Source organism: Myotis daubentonii, chromosome 1 (assembly GCF_963259705.1).
Source record: "Myotis daubentonii chromosome 1, mMyoDau2.1, whole genome shotgun sequence".
NCBI classification, from domain to species: Eukaryota; Metazoa; Chordata; class Mammalia; order Chiroptera; family Vespertilionidae; genus Myotis; species Myotis daubentonii.
In genome coordinates, this window is record NC_081840.1 from 232,618,000 (window position 1) to 232,635,590 (window position 17,591).

Consider the following 17,591-nt stretch of genomic DNA (forward strand, 5'->3'; position numbering starts at 1 on the left):
GACGGAGAGGCACCATACAAGGGGGTGCTCACTGAGGGCCACGCAGTAAAGGTGCAGGTAGCAGAGAAAGGCAGAGACGGGATGGCCTGAGGCCCAGAGAGGAGGCGCTAGAGCAGGTCTCCAGCCGGAAGCTGGCTGCCGGGGGACGGGGGACACCTGGCCGGCGCAAGCTTGCAGTGGAAGTCACCGCCAGACCAGGCCTGGTGGGAGCAGCGGATTTGTTACAGACCCAAGTTCCAAGCAGGCTCTCACTGCCGTATGTTTGTGTAAGAAAAGAGAGGGCTGTTACTAAAGCAAAGCCGCTCCCGATACCCATGCCTGTTAACAGCACAAGATGGCAACCGCACACGCACTAAACCAAGAAATTCCCACGCTGGAAGGAGGGGGCTTAGAGGCAGGTCGCTACGGAAAATGCTGGTTCCCACGGGTCCTCAGTGAGGACGAGAGGAGGGACTCGCTGCAGATCCACCAGGCTCTCTCTGAGGCCCACGGGAGGCGAGAGGAGGTACTTACTACAAATCTACTTTGCACTTTTTCCAGGAGTCTTTTCTCATTCAGGGCCATGGCTTCGCCGTTCCTCCTTTTTATTCTTTTCTTTAGCATCTTTTTACAGGCATACATTTTCCCTGTAGCTCTCACTTGACAGGCATAAACCTAGTGTCAAAGAGAAAAGGAGAGGTGGATCGGAGCTGGGATTCCCAGGCTACGGGGAAAACCGTCTTCTGTGATCAGCCTGTCAGAGCAGCAGCAGAACTGGCTGAGCCACGACCACTGCCATGGTCACTGCTGAGAGTTTCTGGGCCGCCCCCTCCTCCCCTCGGCTTCCTGTCTATGGCAGGCGCTGGGGCAATCACGGGAAATACATGCTCTAAAACCCAGGACAGTGGGCAGACGGGACTTGTTCATATGTGATCGTGGTGCAACTCTTTAACATGTCTCCCTCCTTTTTGTACAAAAGCAAAAGTTTTAATATATATTTTTTTTTTATTGATTTTTTACAGAGAGGAAGGGATAGAGATAGAGAGTCAGAAACATCGATGAGAGAGAAACATCGATCAGCTGCCTCCTGCACATCTCCCACTGGGGATGTGCCCGCAACCAAGGTACATGCCCTTGACCGGAATCGAACCTGGGACCCTTCAGTCTGCAGGCCGACGCTCTATCCACTGAGCCAAACCGGTTTCGGCCAAAAGCAAAAGTTTTAGAAACTAGATTATTGATTTTTTAGAAAGTTCAAGAATATTAGAAAATATATTTTACAGAAGTCATAGACTTTCATACATTTATTATACTTAGTTTTATTTTTTTAAAATATATTTTATTGATTTTTTACAGAGAGGAAGGGAGAGAGATAGAGAGTTAGAAACATCAATGAGAGAGAAACATCGATCAGCTGCCTCCTGCACATCTCCTACTGGGGATGTGCCCGCAACCCAGGTACATGCCCTTGACTGGAATCGAACCTGGGACCTTTCAGTCCGCAGGCCGACGCTCTATCCATTGAGCCAAACCGGTCAGGGCTATACTTAGTTTTAAAGTCATATTTACATATTACTTAACTTTATATTATGAACATTTTCAAACACATAAAAGTGCCCTGACCTGGAATCAAACCATGATCTCCTGGATCATGGTTGACACTCAACCACTGAGCCACACTGGCTGGGCACTTCCTAATTTTTTTAAAAGCTTTTACTAATGTATCTTTTGCTCAAAGTTCAATCTTTTTTAAAAAATATGTATTTTATTGATTTTTTTACAGAGAGGAAGGGAGAGGGATAGAGAGTTAGAAACATCAATGAGAGAGAAATATCAATCAGCTGCCTCCTGCACACTCTCCACTGGGGATGTGCCCGCAACCAAGGTACATGCCCTTGACCGGAATCGAACCTGGGACCCTTGAGTCCGCAGGCCGACGCCCTATCCACTGAGCCACACCGGCCAGGGCTCAAAGTTCAATCTTAATGCTCATGCTTATTCCCCAGATACATGTTATGGAAGCACATGTGCAACTTCAGTGGGTGCGTTACCTGAAGCGAGTGTCTCAAATACCTGCTGTATAGCATTGCGCACATTGGCCATATAATACTTACCTCTCCAAATCCGCCTTTTCCTAGAACTCTGTAATGTCTAAATGTTTTCTTTGTTACTGGCTGCCTAAGTAATAAAAAAGAAGTTTTAGGTCTCACATCACATTGTTACTTTAAAGCAGAAAAGCCCACCTAGCTCTTGTCCCAGACTTAGTTATGGAACCCTACTGGTCTAGGGGAGGACAGGGTGCCTGTGCTTGGGACGGTGGCCCTCCCGGGGGACAGCTCTCAGCTGCACTCAGCAACAAGCACACGGAACATTTTTCATTGAAAACACTGATGACAGATGCAAAATGGTCCAGTTATCTTTACTCATGAAAGACAAGTTTGCAACTCGCCCACGTGTGAAGTATTATGTATTCTCAGGACCCCCTCAGGCCCGTCAGAAAGCTACTGAGGAAAGAGGATGGGTCTACCACACGCTGTCCTTTGAAAAACCAGACATCTCGAAAAACATGTCTGAACTAGAACTGGAAAAGTGGTCAATCTATATACAGTATGTCCTCGGGTGACATCGGAGATCCGCTCCTACGGCGACGTAATGCGGTTTTCGCCGTAAGTCGGAACCCACCTACATAAACACCTTATGTCACTCACATGGAGCACAGACACAGCAGTAATGAAGGGAAACAGTAAACAAAATTTAATGAAAGATAACAATTCCTGACCTTTACTTGTGGTAAATAAATAATAAAAAACATAAAGCACATATGTACATACGTCAAAATCACGGAATTTTTTTTATAAATAAAGGGGCGATGGTGACATAACCACGAAATGACATACGTCGAGTTCGACGTAACCCAAGGACTGTCTATATATAAAAGGCTAAGCAACTGGCCAAGCAACTGGCCGACCAGCTGACGCAGCCGGGAGGTATGACATGCACTGACCACCAGGGGGCAGACATTCAACACAGGAGCTGCCGAGTGGCAGAAACTTTGCAGAGTACCCTCTCGCACTCCGGGACCCCTTGTGGGATGTCGGACTGCCGGTTTCTGCCCAAACCCCGCAAGCCAGGCCCAGGGACCCCACCTGCCGGAGGGACCCCACTCACTCTGCAGACACCCTTTGAGCCCCGGCACCGCCCCAGGTGCGGCTGGCCGGGAGGGATCATGGGAGGTTGGCTCCAGGGCGTGTCCGGTCCATCTCGCCCAGTCCCTCCCCGCTGGCCACCTTCTAATTTCCTTTCTTTTTTTTTTTAACTTCTTTGTTTTTAAATTAAATCTTTATTGTTCAGATTATTACATTTGTTCCTCTTTCCCCCCCCCTCATAACTCCCCTCCTCCCAGTTCCCGCCCCACCCTCCGCCCTCACTCCCCACCCACTGTCCTCATCCATAGGTGCACGATTTTTGTCCAGTCTCTTCCCACATCTCCCACACCCCTTTCCCCCCCCCCAAGAATAGTCAGTCCATTCCCTTTCTATGTCCCTGATTCTATTATGATCACCAGATTATTTATTCACTTGAGTCTTAGATTCACTTGTTGATAGATGCATGTTTGTTGTTCATAATTTGTATCTTTACCTTTTTCTTCTTCTTCCTCTTCTTAAAGGATACCTTTCAGCATTTCATATAATACTGGTTTGGTGGTGATGAACTCCTTTAGCTTTTCCTTATCTGTGAAGCTCTTTATCTGACCTTCAGTTCTGAATGATAGCTTTGCTGGATAAAGTAATCTTGGTTGTAGGTTCTTGGTATTCATCACTTTGAATATTTCTTGCCACTCCCTTCTGGCCTGCAAAGTTTCTGTTGAGAAATCAGCTGACAGTCGTATGGGTATTCCCTTGTAGGTAACTGACTTTCTTTCTCTTGCTGCTTTTAAGATTCTCTCTTTGTCTTTTGCTCTTGGCATTTTCATTATGATGTGTCTTGGTGTGGTCCTCTTTGGATTCCTTTTGTTTGGGGTTCTCTGCGCTTCCTGGACCTGTAAGTCCATTTCTTTCACCAGGTGGGGGAAGTTTTCTGTCATTATTTCTTCAAATAGGTTTTCAATATCTTGCTCTCTCTCATCTTCTGGCACCCCTATAATTCAGATGTTGGTACGCTTGAAGCTGTCCCAGAGGCTCCTTACACTATCTTCGTATTTTCGGATTCTTTTTTCATTTTGCTTTTCTGGTTGGGTGTTTTTTGCTTCTTCGCATTTCAAACCTTTGCCTTGATTCTTGCGCTCCTCTGGTCTGCTGTTGGGAGTCAGTATAGTATTCGTTATTTCAGTCCGTGTATGCTTAATTTCTAGTTGGTTCTTTATCATAACATCGAGGGTCTCGTTAGATTTCTTGAGGATCTCACTACATTTATCGGCGGCTTCTAGACAGTTCTTAAGAGACCTTAAAAGTGCGGTTCTGAACTCAATATCCTCCATTGACAGTTTTGTCCTGTTTCTTCGTCTCCGCATTTTTTATGCTTTCTTGGTGCACCCCCTAGTGGTCTTTGTACGCAGTCTTGTTGTAGTTAAGCCTTGATTGTTATCGGCAATACTGGGGGTGATTTGACCTCCAGGCTAACTGGCTATGAGAGTCCGCTGTGTCTGCAGTGGGAGAGCTTCTGTGCTGGATCTCTAGGGCGGTGCTAATCTAGCGTTTGCCTGAGGCTATCCAGCAAATGGCTCTGTGCAGGGCTTGGGCGGGGTGGGTCCCCGGGGATCTACAGGGCGGGCCGGAGGCAGCAGTTATGGCGGCTCTCAGTTCCGTCCCTAGGGGCTCTGCCTCACAGAGTCCCAGCAACTGCTGCAAACCTCGGAGAGAAAGCTGCCTTGAGTTCCGACCGAAGCCAGACAGTCCCGCTTCTCTGGGTCCCTAGAGACTCGCCCGGATTTGGAGCTCAGAGTCTGAAACTCCCTCCCGATTGGAAACAACAACCGCGCCCTCCGCCTCCAGCCCGCTCCACGTGCACTCTGCACCTGAGTATTTGACTTCAGCACTGCGCCTCCTCTGAGTCTGGGTATGATATTCTCTTTCCTCCTAGTTGTAGAATTTCCACTCAGCCAGCCTTCCTGTGGTTCTGGATGATGTCCGTTCCGTCTTTTAGTTGTTTTTTGAAGTGGTTGTTCGAGGCAGCAATCTCTGGCGTTAACCTATGTTGCCATCTTGGTTCACCATCCTAATTTCCTTTCAATGTGCACGAATCTATGCACCAGGCCTCTAGTCAATAATAATTGTAGCCCTGGCCGATGTCGCTCAATGGTTAGACTGTTGGCCCAAACACTGAAGTGTCAAGAGTTCGATTCCCAGTCAAGGGCACGTACCTGGGTTACAGGTTTCATCCCCGGCCCTGGTTGGGGAGTGTTCAGGAGGCAACCAATCAATGTATCTCTCTCAGGTCGATGTTTCTCTCTCTCTCCTCCCTTATCCCTCACTTCCAATCTCTCTAGAAATCAATGGAAAGAATATCCTCACTCCTCGGGTGAGGAGTAAAAGTAACAATAGTAACAATTGTAATAACAAGACTAGTGGCAGCTAATACCTTGTGAGCACTTACTCTGTACGCGAGACTAGGAAGGCTAAGCACTTCACACACATTTCTCAGGCGGCCGGGCATCTAGTGGCGTGGGTCATGCGCACCTAGACTTACAGAACCAGGACCTGAAGCTCACAAAGGCTGTCACTTGCCTGAGATCACACAGCTGCAGGAGGCCAGCATAGCTGCAGGAGGCCGCACAGCGGCAGGAGGCCGCACAGCTGCAGGAGGCCAGCACAGCTGCAGGAGGCCGCACAGCTGCAGGAGGCCAGCACAGCTGCAGGAGGCCGCACAGCTGCAGGAGGCCAGCACAGCTGCAGGAGGCCGCACAGCTGCAGGAGGCCGCACAGCTGCAGGAGGCCAGCACAGCTGCAGGAGGACAGCACAGCTGCAGGAGGCCGCACAGCTGCAGGAGGCCAGCACAGCTGCAGGAGGCCACACAGCTGCAGGAGGCCAGCACAGCTGCAGGAGGCAGAACAGCTGCAGGAGGCCGCACAGCTGCAGGAGGCCAGCACAGCTGCAGGAGGCCGCACAGCTGCAGGAGGCCAGCACAGCTGGAGGCCAGCACAGCTGCAGGAGGCCGCACAGCTGCAGGAGGCCGCACAGCTGCAGGAGGCCGCACCGCTGCAGGAGGCCGCACAGCCTGAGACCCACAGCACTGTATGTCTGTGACCCGAGGACATGCTTTATTTTTCTAAGTACTGCACCAAGAGGGCTGACAACCATTTAAAAAGTCAGAACAGAGTCAACTGAATGAGAAGAAACTAGTGACACACATAATAATCTCTGTACAGAAATACCACATGAAGGCCAAGGTTTCCAAGCGTCCTCTGACAGATGGAAAAGTACACATCAATCAGGGTGAGTATGAGAAGTTACCATTGTTTTCCCTGAATCTTAAGTGAGAACATACCTTTCCAGCCATTTCCACTGTAAAAATCGAGAAAAATATGGGCTCTCTTGGTATTCTTCAAATGGCTTTCCACTTAAATAGCGATGGACAACTCTAGAAGAAGATGGCGTGCAGTTATACCTGCTTCTTTACAACACGGAAACAGCTGTGTTAGCAACAGCAAGCCCTGGGCACGGGAAAGTCTATCACACACACACTGCTCAATACTGAACGCGAAATTACAGGAGTCACAACAGGCTCCAATGCTATCAGTGAAAACAGGGAGGGAAGATTCAAAAGTCAGAGGTTCTTTTTATGTATATGGACATCAGAGAAATGCTTTATAAAAACAATCTATCAGTAAAAAGACAATAGTTTAAAACATATTCCAAGTGTGTGTGCACGCATAGGCATGTATATTTCAGGAGGGAATTTAAACATTTTGTAAATAAAATGGAGGAATGTCTAATTGGTAATAGTCACAAGGCAGAAAATGTTAATATGTGACACACCTGTTGTTTTAACACTGGAAATGAAGCAATCAATTATTTTACGCGATACACTTTCTCAAATTTTATGCACTTGGCCTTGCCACTGAGGTTTCATTTATAGCTCTGTTTTAGAAGGAATAAAATGCTCACTTGGGGAAGCACCTCTCCGTCCTGCTGAGTGGGCTGCAAGCACGCGCCGATGCTGCGGGGACGCGATGCTGAGGTCCCCGCAGGCTGAGGCCTCTCAGGGGAGCTCGGCAGCAAAGCTGCGTGTACAGTGGCACTAAGGCCGCACGTATTCTGAACCCCATTCTCCCAGAGGCTGCAGTGTGACAACGCCGCGGCTCTGAGAGTGGGATGCTCGTGTCTTATGTGAAGAAGCACGACCCACATGAACAAAAGCTCTCCGGGTCCTCCACGCGTTTTAAGAGCGGACCAGGTCCTGAGAGGACAGGTCTGAACCGGCCGCTACGTTCCATCTGAGAACTAAACGCTGCTCCGGAGGCTCCCCGGGCTGCTCCTCACTTCCTCGTGGACAGGCTGCTCCCGGGCGCTGGGGGCGCCTTCCGCGCAGGAGCAGGTGGGCAGCTCAAACGCAAACCTTTCTGAACCGGTTTAAGGACTCAATGCCGCTGTCAGCTACATCGTCTTTATCAAGGCATTTAAGAATGTCCATGAGAAGCACATGTCTAGAGCTTGTTCTACAGGGTGAGGCAAAAGCAGGCTTACAGCTGTTCGTATGGAAAATAATACAATAATTAGTAAATAATAATACAAGACTGAACTCTGTCTCGCATACTCACCGCTAGAAGCCCACTTTCCCTCACCTGTATTATATTTGTGTGTTTCAGAGTCTGTTTAATCAATGGCTGCCATCAACCTACCAGCGCTTCTCAATTTCACGTCCTCACACACCTACCTCACAACAGCGAACTGCTGCTCGGCTCTAGTCTGGGAAATAAGGCTACCGCACGCATTTCAAACCACTATGACCTTTGAAACTGCACAGTCCTGGCTGCGTTTCCAGTGGTTAGTGTCAGCCTGTGAAGCAGAAGGACCGTGGGCTCGATTCCCAGTCAAGGGCATGTACCTGGATTGCACGTTCGATCCTGGCCCTGGTCCGGGTGCGTACAGGAGGCAGCCAATCGGTGTCTCTCTCTCACACTGATGTTTCTCTCTCTTCCCCTTCCTCTCTCTCTAAAATCATTAAAAAAAGCAAAACATTTAATGGAAATCTTTCATCCCAGACACCAGCATTTTGGAAGGCTGAGCAGAGGGCCAGGAGCTGGCAGAGTGCTGCTACCACCCCGGCCCTCCGATGTGGCTGCCTCCGTGGGTCCCTGTGCAAGTGTACTGACGGCTCCTTCTGGTGGAAGCGGCATTTCATCTCGCCAGCGCTCTGTCAGAGCTACCTCATGCCCAGAAGCCCCGTCTCAGGGCGAGCCACAGCGATGGGCAGGGTGGGCACAGCCCCTTACCTGACACATTCCTTGAACAGCTCTTTGGAGGGGATCTCCTTCAGTCGCAGCCTGCACGATCTCACAGCATGGGCAGAAATCCGGGGTAAAGGGGCTGCCGCGTTCTTACAGCACAAACCAAAGACATGAAATTAGTGATTTCACAACTTACCAATTATGAGCAAGACCTAACGCCTATTGTAAAAAATGAAAACACCAAGGACATGAGGTAAGTCTAGGCACCACGGTCACTCTGCCCAACCTCATCTCCCAGGGTTCAGAGTGTCGCCTTTCCCCGGGACATCAAAACAGACACTGCACCCCACGTCACAGCATCACTCCCACAACAGCCAGAGGCAGGCGCGACCCAGCGTCCGTGGGTAGATGCGTGGGCCAACCAAGTGTGGTCCACCCGTTCAAAGGGCATTATCCAGCCTTCAATGGAAGAGGATTCTGACACCTGCGACACATGAATGGACCTTGAGGACAACTTGCTAAGTGAAATATGCCAGCCCTGGAAGGGCAAATCCTATAGGACTCCACTTATACCCCGTCCCGACAGCAAATTCATAAAAGACAAAAAGAAGAGCGGGTGCCACGGGCTGGAGAGGGGGGCGCTGCTGTTTAATGGAGACAGGGTTTTAGCTCCGCATAAAAAATGTTCTGGAGAGAATGCAGGTGACGGCTGTACAATGGAACGTACTTAATGACAAATTTTATACGATTTTTATCACAATTAAAAATGCAAACATACACACAAACGCTCAGAAATACACACACTTTTCCCTCATACAAATGTAATAAAAACTATGCATAGATGTCCCTCAATTTATGATGCAACTGTGTCCCAACAAATCCATCCTGAATTCAGAATATCATAGGTCAAACCTACCTAACACGGTAGCTCAGCCAAGCTGGCCTGAAACGTGCTCCGAGCACTTCCATCAGCCCACACCAGGGCAGCTGTCTTCCACTGCCTTCCCTCTTTCCTCACAGAGGAGACACGGGGGAATTTTGTAGACATGATGGGACACGGAAACACAAAATAAAATATCCAGAAAATGCTGACAACACAGCACACTGCAGAGCAGGTGTGGGGAACCCTTTTTCTGCCAAGAGCCATTTGGATATTTATAACATCACTAGAGGCCTGGTGCACGAATTCGTGCACTGGTGGGGTACAGCCAGCTGCCCTCTCCCACCCCACATGGGGTGATGGGCCAGCTGGGGGGAGGGGCCACGGGAGAGAAAATTGGAGGCGGGGCTGGCGGGGGGCGGGGCCTGGAGAAGATCCACTGAGCTGGAGCTGAGCCTGGGCCCCAGGCTTCCCAGGGAGAGCGGCCTCAGCAGGAAACAGAAACCACCAGAGGCTCTGCGATGCCCCGAGCTCCCTCGGGCCAGGCGGACTCACAGCTGGTGTCTCCGCACGCACATGAGACACAGCCCGGCACTCGCCTTGGTCTGTCGGTCAAACCATCAGACACTGGTTCCCCTTCTTCTTTCTCTCTGGGCCATTGGGAGACGCGGGCCCCACCAGCAGCCAGAATGGAGGCCTCAGACAACTGGGCCGCCGCCTCCACGGACCAGAACACACGGCTGTAGAGTCTTAATTCTCCCCTGAAACATGCCCAGCTGCCCCTCTTCAGCTGGATGGACTGAACTGAGGAACCAAAGACCAGTTTCCTCTGGGGCGGGATCCACCGGGAGCCGGCTGGTGGCGAGGCCCCTCACAGGCGGCTGCTGCCCCCCACGCTCGGGGAGCTCTGAGCCTGCGGTGCCGGTCCCAGGCGGCTGGTCCACAGGTTTCTCTCCGCCGCCTTCCTGGCCTCCCGAGCAGTCCCCTCTGCCTGGTGCACCAGGCGCTGTCGCTAGAGCCGGGACTCGGAGCGAAGGAGCCGCACCCACACCCGCTTCTCAGTCTCGCCCGCGTGGATCGGGCCAAAGCCCGCTGCCCCAGACTGGCACCACATGGGGAGGGTCGCAGCGGGGAGAGGGGCGCCCTGACCTGCCAGCCTTGGTGACGATCATCTCGATGCCCAGCTGACTGAATTCGTCCCACAGAGCCTGCACCCCAAGCTGCGCTCACACTGGCCACCTTCACTGGCGCCTTGGCCGCAGGGCCCTCGGCCTCACGTCATAGCAACCGGTCGTTCCAGTCGGTCTCTCTGCCGCATGGTCGCTGGGCTTTTATTATATAGATTTCTGGGCCATACAAAATCATCCCCTTAGAATTAGCTGCTGTATTTGGTCAAACACTTAATTAACTCACCCCAAAGCCTGGCAGGGCCAGAGCATGTGATCGCACGGGCCTTCCATGGCCCTCAGGCCGCATGTCCCCACTCCAGCTGCGGAGTGTCAGCTGTTGACCCTGTGACGGGTGGCACCACGAGAGCTTCGTCCGGCATGTCCCGAGCCAGAAACGATCAAATTGCGAAGTGCACTCTACTACCTGCCTCGCGCTTTCGCACACGCACACGGGAGGGCGGGAAAGCCGCGAGTCGGAGCTGCCTGCAGTTTTGTGTGTGCCGATGCTGGGAGCGACCGTGCTCTCTGGCGGCCGCCTGGCTTGGCAGAGTTCACCTGCCTACGAGGCGTTCCAGTCACCAGCTCTCTCCTCTTTCCACACCACGGCCACCAACACCCCTCACACCGGTGTGACGGGATAGAGTCCTAGAAGGAGAACTACCAGCTCAAAGGACCCACGCCTTAAATGTTGATATTTATTACAAAACTGCCTCCAATAGGCTGTGTCGCTCACTCCACACTCCCCGTGTGCCAGTTCCCACTCCCTTCGCCCCCCTCCCGAGGACTCTGGGAGAACACATAACAGAACTGCTGTCCAGCTCATGCTCAACTGCACGTGTCATTTGTCAGCAGAAAGGAGGCGTGCATTGTAGACTGATTTCTGCCTGTGGTATTCCTGCTACCAGAGCAAAACTGTGTGTTTCCTGTCAGTCAGACCAACTATTTCAGCAAAGTTGAACTATTAATAGAAATATACATTGAGAAAACTCACATTAAAAAGATTATTATAATTGACCATCATGATTACTAGCTGTCATTTAAATGATCTAAAACAAGCCCTAGCCAGTTTGGCTCAGTGGATAAAGCATCAGCCTGCATCCCGAAAGGTCCTGGGTTCAATTCTGGTCAAAGGCATGTATCTTGGTTGCAAGCTCCTCCCTGGCCCAGGCCCTGGTCAGGGCTCGTGCTGGAGGCAACCAATAGATGTGTTTCTCTCTCATCAATGTTTCTCGCTGTCTTTCCCTCTCTCTTCTACTTTTCCTTAAAAATCAATGAAAAAATCCTCAAGTGAGGATTAACAAAAAATAAAAAATAAATGATCCTAAACAAGTGAAGCCTTCACATGTGCGTATGTCCCTTAGCCTCACCACACCGGGTGGACGAGGTGTGGACCGCTGCAGCGCGTTCCACAGCAAGAAGAGGGAGAGCAGAGACCACACATGCTCTTGGACTCACTCCCCGACCAGGCTCCCCTACACGCAGGCCATGACGAGGGTAAGAGGGTTCATTCCTTCCACCCTTCAGAAAAGAAGTCTGCTCATTCATTTACTCAACAAACACACCTTGTCCCAGGCATAGGAGACAACAGAAAACAAGACAAAATTTTCCACAGAACATAAAGCCACCAAATTTCAAAACTGTCTCAAAAAAATGTATTTTTAAGAAATCGTTCTCAGGGTTTTCCATAGTTTTAGGTCCTTTCCCAAGGTCTCAGTTTTCTGTAGCTAAATAGCAGATTAGTTCCATTACGCGGTTTAATGATTACCTTTAACTGGAGACCCTTTTCTCGGTAACTTAGGACATTTTTATTTAAGAATAATGTCTTCCCACAGAAAGGACAAGCAGTGCTGTGATCCTCCCTGAGCAGAGGCAAGGGAAGGCCTGCTAACCGTAAAGTCAGACAGACCTTCTGGGCCTTCAATTCAGGAACAAGAGTCCTTCTCAGAAGAGGGGGTTGCCCTGCAAGTCCCAGACGTGAAAACCTCAGATGGGAAAGTCCACTGGCAGGGAAGGAGGGGGGTGAACTGTGCAGAAACAGGCTTCTTTTTCTGTGTTAAAAACACAGACTTTCGAGACGGCCTGGTGAGGTCGATACTGCCCTGGTGAGGTCGGGACGGCCCCGGTGAGGTTGAAATGGCCCCGGTGAGGCCAGGACAACACTGGCGAGGTCAGGACGGCCCTGGTGGGGTCGGGACGGCCCCGGTGAGGTTGGGACGGCCCCAGTGAGGTTGAAACGGATAATAAAGACCAATATAAACTGATTAACAAAAATAGATGCAGAGGCAGAGCAGCATTGAACAGACTGTCAAACTACAGTGGGAAGCCTGGGGAGGGTTGGGGGGGGGGGGGTTAAGAGATCAACCGAAGGACTTACATGCATGCATATAAGAATAACCAATGGACACAAAACACTGGGGGGTAGGGGAGGCTGGGGGAAAGTCAAGGGGGGGGAAAGGAGACATACATAATACTCTTTGTAATACTTTAAGAAATAAAAATTATTAAAAAAACAAACAAACAGACTTTACTCTTTTTTTAAACTGGGTTGTCTTTATTGTTGAATTTAACAGTTCTTTCTATATCCTGGATACCAGATCCTGAGCAGATCTTGGCTTTTCAGATAATTTCTCCCATTCTGTAGGTTGTCTGTTCACTTTCTTTATAGTGCTCTTTGAAGCACAAAGTTTTTAATTTTGATCAAGTCCAGTTTACTTACTTACTTATTCATTTAAAAAAATTTTTTTATCCTCACCCAACGAGTGCTGAAATTTTTTCACTGATTTTAGAGAGAATGGAAGGGTGGGGGGGAAAGGAAGAGAGAGAAGTATCGATGTGACAGAGATATATCAATTGGTTGGCTCCTACACCAACTCCAACCGGGGGCAGGGATTGGACCTGCAACCCAGATACCTGCCCTTGACAGGGAATCGAACCCACAACCCTCCAGTCACAGGCCTGTGCTCTAACCACTGAGCAACGTTGGGCTTAGGTTGCTGTCCTTTCACCGTGCTCAGAAACCAGTCTAAACCAAGGTCATGAAGAGCTAACTTAAAAGTTTTGTACCTAACTATACACCTCAGAGACGTGCTCTGGAGTTCTATGGCTTTCACTCTTCCATTGAAGTGTTCGATTCATTTGGATGATGCTTTGTGTGTGGTGTGAGGTTAGGGCCAGCTCCATTCTTTTGCATGTGGACGTCCAGCTGTGCCTGCAGTCTCTGGAAAGGTGACTCTCCCCAGAGGTGTCGTAGGCTGTTGTAAGTCAGCTGACTGCAAACAGATGCGCTGGCTCCTGCATCAGTCCCAGCCCACTGACGGGGTGACTGTCCTTATGCCAGCACCACGCGGCTTCTCTCATCAGGTATCAGTTTCTGCAGAAAGGGGAGCAAGGGTTTCACTCGGGATTCTAATGGACCTACAGATCACGGTGGGGGGTGCTGTCATCTTAAAAATATCAAGTCTTCTAATCCATGAACATGGGAAGTCGATTTAAGTTCTTCAATTCCTTTCAATGATGGTTTTAAGTACGAAAGTCTTGCACTTTTTATATTTACTCCTCTTTCTTTTTGATGCTGTTGTACATGGAACTGCTTTCTTAATTTCACTTTGGATTGTAATTGCTAGAAATACAATTGAATTTTGTATGGTGACCCAGTGTCCTGCAACCTTCACAAACTCATTTATTAGTTTTTTCTCCCTAATGTATGTGTGGATACCTTAGGGTTTTCTACATACAAGTGCTATGGTCTGCATGTGTCCCCTCAAAATTCCTATGTTGAGATTCTACCCCCCAGTGTGACAACAATGAGATGTAAGGCCTCTGGGAGGTGCTTAGATCACGAGGAGGGAGTCCGTGCGAGTGGGACCGGGGCCCTTAGGAAGGAGGCTCCGGAGAGCCCCACGTGAGGACACGGTGAGACGGTGCCAGCTATGAGCCAGGGAGAGGAGCATTTATAAGCAAGTAACGATTTTAACAAACTTGTTCTATTTATCCAATTATATAAAGATGACTCAGCACTCTAATTACAGAAGTAAGTTATTTACAAATCTTATGTCTAAAGAAGAAAACACACCTCATTAATGAAGAACGTGTTTAGGACTAACTGTCCGCGCTCTCTTCGGTCCTCGTCAGGGGAGACTTCATATTCTGCCTGAGTGCAGAGACGACAGGAAAGAGTGTTAGCTGCGCTCCTCACGGGTGTCAGGCGGCTGCAAACCTCTGGCTCTGGGACTGACGGGCAGCCACGCCCAGAGCAGCCCCCCGTGCCAGGGCCTCCTGAGCGCTGAGGGTTAATGACACAGCAGAGCAGCACATTCCACGATGCTCGGTCTTATACTTTCAGGCACGAACTGTGGCCAAACAAATAAGCAGCTCACAGAAGTGCCCAGCAGGCACCTGGACACCTGAGTGCAGTTCCCAGGAACTCAGTCACCCGCCACAGGGACCAGGGGAGAGACTGCAAGAACAGACAACGCCACGCAGGCCAGAGGAGAGGAAACATTAAAAGCAGAACCTGCATATAAGCATAACCAATGGACATAAGACACTGGGGGGTAAGGGAGGCCAGGGGATTGTCAAGGGCGGGGGGAAAAAAGGACACATATGTAATACCCTTTGTAATACTTTAAGCAATAAACAATAAAAATAAAAAAAAGCAGAACCTGACCAATAGCTACACATCTATAAAGGACAGGCAAGGAGGAAGAAATGGAAAAAAGGTAAGAGAAGAAGCAAACGAGAGGAGACCACAAAGGCCTGGCTAAGAGCGTTTCTAGAAGCCACTCAAGGCCCACAGCCACCAGGACAGCAGGAGGGGCCCAAGGCAGTCCTGGGCTTTGCAAGTGGAGAACTGAGACTACAGAGCCTGAAAGCCAGATGGCGCTGAAGAGAAAGTGAGGAAAAGCAAAGCAAAGAAAGTTCATCTACTGAACACACAGAAGTACCCAGGGAGCGAGTCCTTGTGGGGGACCCCAACCTCGCCCTCCACTCGGCGCCCTTCACAGCCCTTCACAGGCCCAGCGCGGGGATGCGGCTGCGCAGGCGGGTTCAGCGCGTGGTGCGGGCACAGCGCTCACCTAAGGAGCCTGCCAGCTTCCAGGTGAGTGGGGGCAGTCTCTGGACATGGGCAGGACCAACCAGCTACTCAAACACAAACGCACCGCTGCTGCGATGGTGAATGCAGGTGGCTCGTCTGCATCGCAGGCTGCACGAGGGAGACTCGCCCAGACAGCCCGGTGGGCCTGACTCATCCGCTGAAGGTCTTAAAAAAGCAGAGCGGAGTCTTCCTGGAAGAAATTTCTGCCTAAAAGAGCGGCTTCACCCCATTTTGGAGTCCCGCCCTGCCTTCCCAATAGCCTGCTTAACAGCGGGCAGACGCTCCCAGCCAGACCTCACAGCCAGGAAAGCCAATTCCTCTTAGTAAATCTCTTCACATCTAACTCCTAATGGCCATGTTCCTTTCACTGAGCCTAACTGAGACAGATGTCATAGATCTCTGAACTCCTAAAATATAGCAGCTTGGCCCGAACAGGTTTGGCTCAGTGGATAGAGTGCCAGCCTGCAGACTGAAGGGTCCCAGGTTCAATTCCGGTCAAGGGCATGTGCCTTGGTTGTGGGAACATCCCCAGTAGGTGTGCAGGAGGCAGCTGATTGATGTTTCTCTCTCATCGATGTTTCTAACTCTCTATCCCTCTCCCTGCCTCTCTGAAAAAATCAATAACATATATTAAAAAAAAAAGGTCTAAAATATAGCAGCTTGGCAAATATAACCCAGCTAGAGGCCCAGTGCATGAATTCGTGCACAGGTGGGGTCCAGCTGGAAGTGGGGGTCGGGGGGGGGGCGGTCGAGGGTGGTTGGTAGGCCCCACCCCCTGGTCAAACTCCCGGTTGAACTCCCGGTCAAGGGGACAATTTGCATGTTAGCCTTTTATTATACAGGATACATTAGACATACCACATGCTACTGGAGCCAAGTAGGCAGCCCCACTGCATCAGAATTCTACCTTTAAAAGGTAATTGCCTCCTTTACAAGACTCGTCTTTTTCTAGTAAAGGTACCAGGAAGTAAAGGGGGAGCCCCAGGGAGTAGGGAGCAAACAACAAAATAGTCAAGAGCCTCAAGTGTTTTTCTGAAAGAATACATTATAAACACGTGTATTTTAGAAGCTACGTCAGAGAAAACAGTGAGTAAACACTCAATGACATAAGATAGTGCTCTAGGTATAGGAAGTAGTCAGTACATATTTGCTGATACACCCAGGACAGAGAAAGTGCCCTAGGTTTGGTAAGAGCTTTTCTGCTAGATTTGACCCATTTCCTACGTTAAGTTGCCTTCTGAATTTCAGTTTCAAGCTTCTACACTTGCCAGAGCTCTCTCTCCAGATTCAGAGACGCAGGATTTCTGTACCTATCAGGGAATCTCAGGAAATGACAACCCGAGAATGTGGAACATTTTATACGTCATATAAACTCCACTCGCCCTGACTGTCCTCCTTACACTAAGTTTACTGCCCCGTATGCTTCGGGGCCAGTGCAGGAAGCAGACAGCACCTGCTATGACTGAGGAAGGCTTCCTCTCAGGGGCTGCCCATAAGCACATGGTCTTCATTAGCTGTCCAACCTTCTCACACATTAAAGCAGCAAGTTTCAAAGTTACTCGCTAAGCACAGGTGCCCTCCAGGCCTGGGATGCAGTCCTGCGAGTGGCCGCTTTCCGCCAGAGGAGTGAGAGATGGGGGCCACTCCCTCCCTCTCCCCCCACTGCCCGGTCCCCTCCAGCACAGAGCAGCTGGGTCACCATAGAGAAACGCTCACCACCGCGTCCAGGAACTCAATGCACCGCCTCAGGCTGTGCTGGGTGCTACAGAACTGCCGGAAGAGGAGCCTTCCTATTGGCTGCTTGTCGCACAGACTGCTGTAATCCTTTTCTGGGTGAAGAAAGGAGGAAACGTAATGGTTACAATTCAGAAAATGCTATTTCTGAACCTTACACACCAGATACAATAAGAGTCAAAAATAGCATTTGCAGCATTTTTTAGGTCACTGTTTAGTCTACCCATTTAGACGGCCTATCACAACGAATATCTGAAACACCTAAGCAGAGCCAAAGGTCGCTGGAAGAATTGGCAACTAAGGTGTGTGAAGCTGCTGGGTCGTCCTGCTCCCCAAAGGAAACACGC

The 17,591-nt window shown here is 50.0% G+C and overlaps 1 protein-coding gene across 26 annotated transcripts in view; it reads right to left on the bottom strand.

The window, feature by feature from the left end:
- The window catches only part of GRK4 (G protein-coupled receptor kinase 4), a 45,617-nt gene that overhangs the window by 15,774 nt on the left and 12,252 nt on the right, over positions 1-17,591 (bottom strand). For 10 of the 26 annotated variants that reach the window (XR_009450157.1, XM_059677015.1, XM_059677089.1 and 7 more), the window contains 7 exons: positions 17,227-17,339; positions 14,488-14,565; positions 8,734-8,850; positions 8,412-8,515; positions 6,464-6,556; positions 2,094-2,157; positions 514-654 (listed from right to left, as the gene is read on the bottom strand). Coding sequence is in view for 25 of the 26 variants with exons in the window: in XM_059677015.1 (XP_059532998.1) it covers positions 514-654; positions 2,094-2,157; positions 6,464-6,556; positions 8,412-8,515; positions 8,734-8,850; positions 14,488-14,565; positions 17,227-17,339 (710 nt within the window). In the remaining variant the exon portion in view is untranslated. Of the gene's footprint in view, positions 1-513; positions 655-2,093; positions 2,158-6,463; positions 6,557-8,411; positions 8,516-8,733; positions 8,851-14,487; positions 14,566-17,226; positions 17,340-17,591 lie in introns of those variants that run through there. The other 16 variants (XM_059677107.1, XM_059677091.1, XM_059677074.1 and 13 more) reach the window with 15 other exon arrangements.